Here is a 12770-nt window from a genome sequence, read left to right on the forward strand (position 1 = left end):
TGTAACTGAAAATTAACAAAATAATTGAACTTGCAGAAGAAACAGCATTCATGTCCTTAACTTGTTGGGGTTCTTTTTAATAAAATGAAATTGAGTGATACTGTATAACCTTGCCACCATCAGGACATTGTACATTCATTTTTTGTCAATCTGATTTATAAAGGGTAATTCAATTTTGCTTCATATCCTAAGAACAGGCAGCCAACTTTTACACGTTAATAATGAAATCTGAATAGCAAGTATACAATTTCTAAGGCAACATTATCACATGTACTGACTTATGTAAACTATTTCAAAGATAAACAAAATGCTTTAGTTTCACTTCTTTGCATTGTTAGTACTAAAAAGAGTGGTAATGCTTCTTCCAGTATTTGAGGTATATGTTTCACAATATGCTGTAATATCAAACTAATTTTCTGTTCAGAGATATTTTGGTTAAAGTGCAAAAATTCACTAAAGCCATTTGGAAAATAAGCATTTTGTGTAATTTTCATAGACTTGCAAGAAAATATTTCATCCTTTGCATACTTTATTTTGATTTTTTTTTTTTAAAATATATGCACATTCATTTGTCCTTACACTGCAGAAGATTTGAGAGAGAAATTTACTTGAGTGTGATCCATATCTTTGGCATCAAATGAAGTGAAAGGAAATTACAAAATGGTCACCAATACCTTTAGAATCAGTGGACAACGTGGCTTTTATGGCACCAAACACCCTATTAGCAAAAGTGGTTGTTGAAGGCACTCTGTATTGCTTTTGAGTCTCAGGCTAATTCCCGTATGATGGTGCAGTTTCAAAGTGTATGTACGTGTTACATTCATTTCTCCTTGCAGTTCAGAAGGACCTCAAGGGCATGGCAAGAAAGGCCATATTGCATACTGCTGTTGCAATAAATTCAGTTATTGAAGAAATTGTACATTGTCCAGTTGTACTGGGGAGCAAAATAACATTTTTTTCCCCCCTGCATTGTACTATTTTGCCAAAGCTAGGTGGCAGTGCAAACTTATCTAGCTGAAGAAACTTCCTGTAGTAGCAGAGCAGTGGTTTGAACCATGTTTCTATTCAGTCATTTGTCTTTCTGCTGAGTGGCTTCTGAGGATGTCTGTTTGGATGGTATTTACCTGACAACTTCACAAGAACCCAAGTTAGCTCTCCAAATCACTCCCTTATTAAGTACTTTCAGGTAAAGGGTGGCATACCTAAAGATAAAATTTGGCCCAGTAAGGTTGGCATTTGGAGTCTCTGGGTATGTATTTCTCTGGTCATCATGTAAAGTTGTTAGTTTTGGGTTTTTTTCAGGTTGTGGAAGAATGCCAGTACTAAATACTACTATGCTAAGTACTATAGAAAAATCTTCAAATAAATAAAAATAAATACTTGCTTTAAAAAACCCCACATAGAAATACTTCATTGGAAAAGTCCAAAATATCATGGCAGCAATATCCGAGGAAAGGATGAAACTAATTCTCTCATGCTTGCAAACACCATGTTAAAGATGGCTACAAATTATAATCTCCAGTACACTACTCTTTCTACAGCTGAGAGAGGATTCTGAGCTGCAGCTCCAGGCTAGCCCACAGAATTCCCTGCTCTGAATCTACCTTTGACCTTCCTGGTTCTGGCTTGCCTGGGTGTCTAAGTCTCTGCAGTGTTGTGGCTGTGCCTGTGAAGCCAAAGCTTATAAGGTTACCTTCAGAAGCCCAAGAGAGTTTCTGATAGCTGTTTTCTACATCCGTGCGCTGTACTTAACGGTCCTTCTATTGGTTTAAGCTAATTTACCTTTGTAAAACTGCTAAAGCAAGATGAGGGAGGATTTCTTCTTAAATGCTTAATCAAAAGATTATTGAAACTTGAAAATGAATAGAATAACTCATGCTAACGTGTTTGAGATCTTATTTTCCAGGATTGGCCAAACACTATTACTTTCTAGAAATTCTTTGTTCTGGTAAGTAATTCTTCTTCTCTTTATCTTTAGTGTTCTTCTGTCTGTTTGAAACCAGATATCTATATGTCATTTCAAATACTACTGTGAGACTTCAAAACAAACTGTTTTACCATTTTCATATTAGAAAAACAACAGTACTTTTAAGGTATAGTCCTCCATGCAGTTCAAGGAAGTAACGTGTATTTTGTAGGAGCGAGTGAGCTCAAGACCAGTTTTCTTGTTACTGATGCTTCTCCTGTGAATTAACATGAATCTTAAATTCTTCATTTTAAAATCAAACATTTATTTGCCATCTTAGTCATCTTTGTTCCCACTTGTAAAACTCCAGCTGTCTCTTCTGTTCTTGTCTTGAGGGACTGGTTTGTATTGCCTTTTGAAAAAGCCAATCTGAAATACATAATTTTGGAATCTGTTGTCAGCAAATCTTTGTTATTAAATCTAAACCATAAAAGATGAGCTAAAATAAAATGCATATATATGGTGTTTATGAAGGATGGTATTTGCCATTGCTTTGTCATACCAAGTAATCAAGTGTTACTCATCAATCAAAAAAGTAGGTTTGCTTTTTCTTTTACTCTTTGGAAGGCTAATACTCTCCTGCAGGGAGTAAGGACATGTGGGCTTGTGAACTGTAACAGTCCACAGAATCCAGTATTTTTTAAAAAGTGAAATGGTTATAAAATTTTCCTGTTGAATTTGTTTCATTTCTACACTTCCCTGGGAAAAACGATGGATGGAGAAAGTCTGCATGTACGTAAAGAAGTTAACAATCTCTTAATAGCTTGTGAGAGAAGCTGCATCCTTCATAGTTTTCTTTTTTGCTTATGCACAGGGTTTTTTTTAGCATTTATGTTGCAGTTTAAAATGTTAAACATTTTAGTCTGGCATGAAACTATGTTGTAGACTGTTAGTCAACATGTGTCAAGTGACATTAAATGTGGGGCACCATCCCACAAAAATGATCCATTTGATATTATTAAACTATACAAACCATTTGCAAACATGAGATGCCATATAAAACATGGAAAGGGGTTTGTGGTGTTGAATAACAGATGTAGAATAAGCAGAAGATAAAATGAAGGAAAATGGAGAAGTATTTTGAAAAAACACAAGTTACAGGAGGAATTATGTTTCTTTAGAAAAGACAGATTGTAATAAAATATTAATTATCCTTAACGTAACTATCTGCATTAACAGATCCAAAGTTCTACCAACAGTGTGAATTCCTGACTTGAGAACGACTGAGAAATACTGAAAACCTACCTTCCATAGTACAAATGAAAGAAGCAAAAACAAGGTAACACCAACTATTAAGCCTATTCCAATAATTAGCACAGTAACATGGTATTTTGGCTTCTGGTGGTGCACTCCTTCCAAATAGACCTGGAAAGCAGGAAATAAGTTTAGTGCTAACTGATTAATTTTTTTTCCCTAAATGATACTAAAACAAACTAGGAAAATTACGTTCTTAAGTAATAAACACTGTATTCATTGCTTGTCTGTAGATACGTACAGAATTCCACAATTTTAATTGCTCTTGGGTTTTTTTCTAATTAATGAATATGTGATAAAACTCCTTAAAGAGAATTCTTACATATGCAACTTGCTTGTCCTTGTGTAGTTCAATAACTTTTGGATTTTTTTCTGGTGAGGCTGTTGCTCTTACTTCAAACTTCAATGCTGATGCATCATCCTGATTAAAAAAATAATCCTATCTTTTAAAAAATAACTTCAACACATTAATTCCCACCCAGCAAAAATGGTAACACAGCTGCTCACAGAAACAGAATCTCACACAAACACACAATGGTGCCTTTTTCTGATCACAAAACAAATTAGTACCAGACGCTGGAATGAAGCCCAGTTGGATTTTACTTAAGTCCACATGCATGCTGCTTTTCTTAGAAAAGTACAATTATGAGTTGAAATGAAATCCCAATCCTACATAACCCAGCCAGAATAGGCAAAGCAATACATACTATAAAATAAAGCGATAAGCTAAAATAGATACTTTTCAGTGGTTTTCACTTTTTTGTGTATTACCGTGAGACTTGGCATTGAAAACATAAAATAGGTTAACACCTAAAAGATTTGGATTTAATCATCTATTTGCAAAAATAATTAATACCTAGGATTTATACGCAAAGAATACTGCAAATATGCCTTGAAATATTTCCCCTCAAGTATGAAAAATTCATGTGTTACCATTTCTAAAAGTGAAGGAGTAGCCTCCAGATGCAACTGAACAGTTGCTTCTTTTCCACTTTCCATGTTTCCAAGCTTGCAATATATTTGTAAGCAAAGGCTGTCGTTTTTCATGCAGTACTGTAGAAGGGAGGGAAATATTAAAACTTATCAACTTTATCGTCTTAGTGTTTAAGACAAAGATCCATGTTTGTTCTTGAAATGTCAGGGTGTAACTCTAGGTTGTCATCCATCACTGTCAGTCCATAGGTGCTTAAGGAACAGCACAAGGGACCGACCTAATTGTTATAGAATACAACAGGTAATTTTTCTTAAAAATTCAAATTTTTTTTTAGATGGAAAAATAACAATTGTCATAATTTGGTTATATGGGGTTTTTTTATACTGTTATTTCAAATTAGCTTTTATCAAGAATGATAGATGATAATGACTATATGATATCCAGTATAAACACTGTAACTGATTTATCCTTGTACTTATACACTGACAGCTAGTACCATTTCACTCAACTTTGGAGAAGACAAAAAAGTAAGCCTGTACATGATTATATTCTGTCCAAGATTGCAATGTCCAAGTTCTGATTTATATTTTAGTGCAGGCTATCTCTCAGTCATTGGTTGGCGTTCCTTGTAACATGCTTATTTGAAGTCCCAAATTAATATTTTTAAAAATGTTTATCTTCTTTTAAGATGGAAGTATTAAACAAAATTGTACCTTATCAAACACAAGTTGTAGGACACAGATTTCTATGAGAACAAACCCTCAAAAATGTAACACTAGAAGAGCAATTTTGGTTTGGTCTACATAGTCAAGTATCTGATCTCCAGCAGGGTCCATAAGCAGGTACAGAGGGATGAGCTTGAACAGGCCAGACATGTATTTTATTCTCCCAGCCTCCCAAATATTTTTAATAAGAATGGCCCAAGCCAAAAATTATTTCCATATATTTTGTAATTCTTAGTGACTTTCACTCCCATTAACTTGTGTAGTCTCCCTTGGAATTCACTTATTTTTGGCATTCATAACACCCTTCAGTAAGAAGTTCCACCATGAGTACTACGTCTGTTTTTTTTTTTTTTTTTTTTTTTAACCTGGCTCCTATTAGTTAGGTTTGATGGCACTTTTTTGATGTGGAAAAGGCAATGAATATTTCAGCTGCATACTTTATGTAATTAAAATTAAGCCTGTTTTTCCCACATGCATCACTTTTAATTTGTTACTGAATTTCATCTGCCATTCTGTTTGCCCACTCATTCAGTTACATAACCCTTTGGCAGTTCTTTGTAGGTGACTGTCATCCACTCTGACTTCAGTGACGTGTCATTAATCAACTTTCTCATCTCAGTTCTCACCTCTTTCACTAAAGTCACTTATGACTATGCTGAGCTTATCACAGGTCCTACCACAAATCTTTGGAAGACTGCTCTGGTGACCTCATTATATAAGATACACCATTGTCTTAAGGCTCATTCATACAGTCATTTATTTTGCACTGATGCCAAAAGACAGACCTTACCATTTGTCTCTTAGCAGGCTTTGAAAAGAAAGTGACAACATCCTTTAATATGTTTTCATTTTTTTCTGCTGGACTACAGTTTCTGGGATATTTTTTATAGGAGCACTGTCCAGCTGTTGTCTGGAAATAAAAATAACATCATCACTGTTAGAATTTAAACATCAGATAATAATCAGAATACAGATTCCTGAAAGGCAAGAAGCTCAAAAGGAATGTAGGTTTTACTTTCAGAATTCTAAAACACAGGGGCTGAAGAACTTTCTTGTTCACTCTGCTTCACCATAGTTAAGAAATTGAATGCATACTTAGTACCTAGTTCTGCTATGCTCTGCTTCTCTTTTTTGTAGAATTCACATAGTTAATATAATTTTATTAAGTAAGCTATGCTTACCTTGATATCCAATGTGTTGAATAATTTGAAGTCATTAGGTGGAAAAGCATTAGGTATCATTATCTCTAAGTTTGTATTTGGAGCCATGTTTGGTCCTGCACTGATAACCTTGTGGGGAAGAATGTTATACATTTAAAGCTTTATTTCATGGTAGCTATTCAAGTAACAAAAATACATGTATAAATACATAAAACTTCACAGAATGGGGTAGCACCTGCATTGTTAGGCTGTCATGAAAGTGCATTCTACTAGGACTTGTAACATTTTGCTTAATTCATTCTGTAGGATTACTGAACCCTTCACTTCTCTGAAGCCAATGAGTAAGTAGTGCTAACCAGCAGTGACTACCCTGAGGTCATACAGACTGCCTTCCAGGAGAACATGCAAAAGGAACTAGGAGAGATTAATGTCTAACTCCTGCTTTTAATCCATTGGAGACAAATCTGATACCTATAGATCCTCTTAGAAGGAGCTCCTAGTTCCTTTTGCTTACCGTAAGATAATTCCTTTTAAAGTGTTAATGGAAGAAGTGGCAAGTCAGAACTGCTCTACCACTTTCAATCCTGCTTGTGCTAAGTATTTTTTCTCTGACCATTCAGTGGAAGACTGTCCAGGCCGAAGAAAGTGTTCAAAGAGGGATTAACAGCCTCTTCCCATCACTAATGCACTAAAGTTGCTCACCATGCCCTTTTACTCTTAAACGGTTCCCTCATTGACTGTGCAGACTGTCATTAGATACACTGGAAGTCTGAGCATTAACCTTCAAAACAGGGACAAGAGGGTTTACAAAAGAAAAACTCTTACATGGAAAGTGAAGTTGATATTCTCCTTCATACATGTAACTGGTGAATCTTTCTCATTTGTTCCATAAACAAACGAAGCTGGTGATACAAATCTACAACGGTTTAGAAGTTGTTAATTAATAGAATTGCTATATATTGTTAGCATAACTTTCTGCTCCATGCTGTTTCCAGTAAGATCGGTTCTAAGAAAATACCTGAGTTTGCATTTAAGTAAATCTAGGAATACTGAGAAATCCTCTACCTTTGTACTCTTCCTTCTTAAAAAGGCAGATGAATCAGAAGAAGTCATAAATCCTCACCCAAAACTGTGCTCCGTGAATGCCCCACAATGAACCCAGAACGTGGTCCATGTTAAGCAAGGAATGTGAGGATTTGCTGTGCTCTTATTAAATACCTCTTTCTACTAAAAATATTCCAGTTCTTAAAAAATATTAGTCTGTTAAGAGACAAGTTAAAAGCACCATAGATATCATTGGTCTCATCTCACAGTAGTGGAAACAAAATCTTAGAAGTGTATGGGTATGGGTCAGACCCCAAGATAGCTGTGCCATCTTATTCCCAGGATTTTTTAGCTACATCAATGCTTCTGCTTAAAAGTTTTGGGAATTTAGAATAGTAACAAGACAACAGTTCTATGGATGTGCAGGTATAGCAATAGATGACTTACCCGTGAGCATTTAATTCGATCTCATATTTTAGAGGTACAGCTAAAGTTAGCGTGTTATCCAGCAACATGTTCCCATCTTCATTTTTACTATAAAAATGAGAGAAAAAATGAGTATTGAATGCATCATCATATGCTACGCATCATTTCTATAAACTAATATTAAACAGACCTTTTGGCTTATTAAAACAAAAATTTTTTTGGTAACATGTCAGGCAGTAAAAAAAACCCCACAACATTTTATACAGGCAGAAACCTGCTCATTATTTAAATACCTATTATCTGGGTTTTTTTGTAATTTCCCTTTCTCTACAGATTTACAACCCATGTACTTTCCTGCAGTTGTGCTTTGCTAAGTCTTTCCAGTGTTCCCTAGTCTATTTTCCAAAGGCAGTAATATCTTTCACCGAGCAATTTTTATTAGACTTTACCAGGTAGCATTAATGATGATGTTGAGGTCATCTTCTGCTCTAGTAAATGAGCTTGCATCCAAGAGGAAACTAAAATCCAGCTGTAGAACAAATAAAATTTTCTTTATATCAAATGATAGTGTGTCTTAACACAGTTTAAATAAAAATATTTTATTAAACTAATTTAGAATTTTCTGCTCTAAAAAAATTCAGAACTGAAAAAATACTTGCTTTTTGTGTCTTATACTCCCTTTCTATCGACCTAACACATTTGTTCATAGCCTTAGTCAGCTCACTTGTCCAGGAAGCCAAGCGCCACTAGCTGATGCATAATACAAACAACATTGTCCCTTAATGGATTATTCCAGAGAGTGTTTAAGCATCTAACATTAAAAGTAGCAGAGAGATTCAGATACCAACTTGATAAAGATGTTAGTTGGGAATGAAGGAGAGATTCTGAAAAACAAGTCTTTCTTCCCCCTGAAAATCCTCATAATATATTTAGGTTGTTTTTAAAGCCAGGAACTTCATACATAGCTTACCTTTGATTTTTGATCTACATATAAATAACCAACGCTGCACTCAAGTTTCATGGCATGAATTTCTTTATCTAATACTTCACAATATATCTGTTTTTCTTCCTAAAATAAAGGACAAATTATTGATCATTAACATAAAACTGCTTTTTTCAGACATTTCAAATTACATGCACACACTGAAATTGAGTGGTTTATATTTCCCTGAACTAGGTGTTTGTTATTTCACTGATGCAAATATACAGAACATTCCTGTTATTCATGACTACTTTAACGTATCCTTATATTGATTACTGTAACCTTTTACTTCATCTTCTGTTTGCTAATAGTGAAACTAAGGTGTATGCATCAGACCCAGCCCCACTCAGAGAGCAGTTGTTTTAAAAAGGCAGAAAGAGAGAACAATTAGACTTGTGACTTCTTCAGAATATGTATCTGTGAAAAAAAGAGCAGATTCAATGAGATATTTATGGTCACTGAAAACATGATCGTCAGGCAAAAAGTAGCAGTAACACTCTGAAATTATTTTTTTTTTTACCATCACATCCTGTTGTTGAAATGATTTAAGTCACCTGTATTGATTAAATTGCACATAGTTGAGGTAGCTAGAAGTCTGAGAACTTAAAAACTGGAGTTTTGTCAGCTTTTGGGGGGAGGGCTGTATGTTGTCAGTATCTAAAGAAAGTCAACAACCATTAACATAATTTGAAAAATGGTTGAAAAAGAAAAATATCAAAGGATTACTGTTTGACAGTTTGTTTTTTTTTTTTTGTTCTTACCAATTCTAAAACTCGGACGAAATAAAGACCTCTAGGGATTTGAATGTGGAGGACAGTTTCATATGCATCATCTCCAACATTAAGCAGAGAAATGTTCAACAATAAAGTCTTCATACTTCCAACAGCGAGATATGTTTTCTTATCGTGAGGCCTATAAAAATAATTATCATAATAATAAGTGAAAAGTAATTCTATATACAGCTTGTATGCAAAAATTTTCCTCCACTGCTCTTTTAGTTAATTTAATGCAATTCTGACAAAGCTCAGCTGGAGATCATTAGGAAAGTTTTTACTCAGTTCTGTAACTGAAGGTATTACACCAGTTATATGATGGTCCACTCCAGTATTGTACTTTTTAAGGCCTGAGGTTATTAATGCGACAGCACAAAAACTGTTATCAGACCACTCATGCTTCTGGCTTTTACAAGGTAGGTCCTTTCCTTTACAGATGAGAATAGCAATGTGCTACTCCTACAGTATTTTCAGACACTATTTCAAAATTCACTTTTTGTACTCAAAGTATAGGACTGAGTTAATATGAAACAGGTCACAAAGAGGGCAAGTGAACATGCCTATCTTACGATCTATGTAATGTTCTATAATCATGTCACAAGTACAGACACGCTATGGGGGGGCTAAAAGTAAACTTCAGCTTGACATTAAAGTTTAATTAAGACTTGTAGAAAGGCTGCCTAGAAACAGACATTTATCAGATATTCTGGCTTGAAACCAAAGCATTAGTCACTGAACACCTTTGGGAAAGAAGCTGGCACTTAGAAAAGCAACAGAAGGTGAAAGCACTGCAAAAGCAGATAGGTTCCAAGACAAAAGTGAATTAAAGAAAACCACAATGTTAACATTTCAGTAGCTTGATTAAGTTTACGTTAAATTTTAAAGTTGTTTTACTAGTTATATGGTTACCTTTCAGTCCTCTTACGTGCATTACAGCCAAGCTCATTAACAAGATGCTGTCACAAAGATGCCTCCCAGCTTAACACACAAGTACACAAAAGCACCAGGTGCACATCTGGGACTACAACAAAGCTGAACTAGAGCTTTTCCCTGGTAATCATATTTCATTCTTCATTAAAAAATGCACGATGTGGACTAGAAATTTACAGAGCAGGCCAAAATCTAAGCAATTTAAACAAAACATGATAGTGTATGCATGAAGACTCATAACTCAGTAAGTAAAGCATTACATTGACACCCCTATTTGATTTCATTCTTTTAAGACTAAAAGTGTTTGCTTTGCTGTTCAAGGATAATGAATGCATTCTGTCTAGACAAAATAAATTAACACTTCACAGCTAACTAGTTTTTAATCGAGATTCTAGGGTCACAATGTAATTTAAGGTGATACTTCACACTTTATCAAGATATTTAGCCTATTTATTTACACTGAAAATCTGCTACTGGTACCTAATGCCAAGCAGGTATGTTGTAATCTGTTTTCCTTTCTTAGAGCTTTGAAGTACTTACAAAACTGCATTGCTAATGTCACGAATGGAAATGCTGCACAATCTTTCCTTCTGAAAAGTTTATGATCGTTCAAATAAAATAACCTTCAAACCTAAGAAAATGAAAGGCCTTAAGACTCATGCTACAGGCCACATGTTAAAGTAGGCAGAAAGATACTAATCTTATTCTGAAATCTGTGAAGATGAAAAAGCTTGTGCTCAGGATCACACAGGTGTGATTAATCAGCATTATATGACTCTCATGATCTTTCAGTGTCTTTTTAGGTTGTTCAACCTAGTATCTCCATTAAAGTAGGATCAACTTTGACAGTGATAAATTACATAAGAAAATTCAGGTCACACACAAAATACCTAGCTAGCTGAGATTCACAAGTACAATTTCTTTTTTTGCACACCAGCAACCCGTGTTTCTTGCTTTAAGTGTAATATTCAATGAAGAACAAGGGGTTGATGATAAAATATAACTTAAAATCAAATCATTAAAATCCATTCTGAATAGAAATGATGCTACATGGCTTAAAACTTTCCAAAGATGATGCTAAATAGAAGTATATCTCACAAAGTATTGCTTGGTGTAATACAGATTCTGCAAGACAATAATAATTGTATTTAAAGTTTGAAGGTGTGTTAATTATCTTGCGTAACAGGATACTGATTGGAAGGAATGGGAAAAACTGAAACATACTAAAGGGTATATAAAAAAATTAGGGATGTAAATGAAGAAAAATTTAAAAAAAATCACAAAACAAAATTAATTTTGGAAAAAGCAAGCTAATTCATGTAGGGAAGAAAGTCTGAAACTCACATAATATTCAACCATCTGGTATCTCAATCAGCAGTAAAAAACTGAAGATGTAATATTCTTAAGTAAATGAGGAAAAAGAGCTACTTCACTATTTTATAATTGAAATAATAAATATAACAATGTCTTAGTACAAAACTGAAGTATCTTCTTTGTACAGTGCAAGTACAGTATCTTCATAATAAGACCAGCAGAAATAATTGATAGCTTGTCAATTTAACAGTAGTTATGATGTCTACATATTGAGTATGTATTATGCACTGTATCTTAGCCTAGTTATATATGAAGTGTAGTATACAAGTTTACCTTTTTGTGAAGAAGATGTATTTTATGAGCTGTAAAGTCTTCTAATTATGCAAGAACATAATTCTTCAATTATAGATATCCCTGTTACATTTCTTGGAAAATTTATGATTTAAAAATATTCTTCAATTAAACACAGCTTTACTCCTCATATTTTCTCAGGGAGTCCATAGTCTACTTTTGCAAATTAATGTTCTTTACATACAAAAGAATAAGGAATAATTTCGATAAAACCTTATTGAAGCAAATAAGAAAACTGAAAGCCACATTATACTTACTTTGGAAAAGCAACTTTTCCAGAAACGCTCAAGTCAGCAGAACAATTTTCTTGGGAGCAAAATCTTGCAAAAACAAACTATAAAAGACAAATAAAATAAAAGCACTTTAGTGTATTATGGATCTTATAGTAAGTAAAAGTATTTCCAAAGAAAGAAACATATCACCTTGTTACCAAGTATCTGGAACTGGCTAAGAGCTCTTGCTCCCAAAAGCAAGTCAATCAGGCTATGATTTGCCTTTTTCCAAACACATTCTGCGTGTCCAGAATAGTAACAGAGAGGCTTTCCAGACTCAGCCTCTTGCAGTTAAACCAGTGGGTGTACGTTCAGCTGATTTTTTTTAAAAGTAGTACATAAAAAGGGCAGAGGGTTTTAGAGGATCCAGAACTAAGGTCTTGCAGTCTCTCCTACGATACAGCACATTAACTTTTGCAAGAGGGTTTCATTACAAAAACTTTACTTACCATACTGTTAGTAAGGTTTGATGAAACTAGAGACACCATGAGTTGCATGTGTCCATGCCTTGGTTATCAGTATGCTAGAGAGCACATTAATGTCACTATGTTCAACAGCACCCTCTTTCTCTCTAACTCTGTGGTTTCTAAAACAAAATTTTGTTTTAAAGATGAAGAGAAAAGCATGCCATTTAAAAGG

General features: G+C 34.3%; 1 protein-coding gene across 1 annotated transcript in view; it reads right to left on the reverse strand.

Moving 5' to 3' along the window:
- Positions 1 to 56: 56 nt before the first annotated feature.
- Positions 57 to 12770, reverse strand: part of ITGA4 (integrin subunit alpha 4) — a 40429-nt gene continuing 27715 nt past the window's right edge. The window contains 12 exon segments of the mRNA XM_049798962.1: positions 57 to 2335; positions 3212 to 3331; positions 3543 to 3641; positions 4154 to 4273; positions 5670 to 5789; positions 6061 to 6168; positions 6865 to 6955; positions 7531 to 7617; positions 7959 to 8038; positions 8480 to 8578; positions 9253 to 9403; positions 12117 to 12193. Coding sequence (XP_049654919.1) covers positions 2243 to 2335; positions 3212 to 3331; positions 3543 to 3641; positions 4154 to 4273; positions 5670 to 5789; positions 6061 to 6168; positions 6865 to 6955; positions 7531 to 7617; positions 7959 to 8038; positions 8480 to 8578; positions 9253 to 9403; positions 12117 to 12193 — 1245 coding nt within the window. The 3' untranslated portion in view covers positions 57 to 2242.

The sequence above is a fragment of the Accipiter gentilis genome, chromosome 1 (genome assembly GCF_929443795.1).
Source record: "Accipiter gentilis chromosome 1, bAccGen1.1, whole genome shotgun sequence".
NCBI lineage: Eukaryota > Metazoa > Chordata > Aves > Accipitriformes > Accipitridae > Astur > Astur gentilis.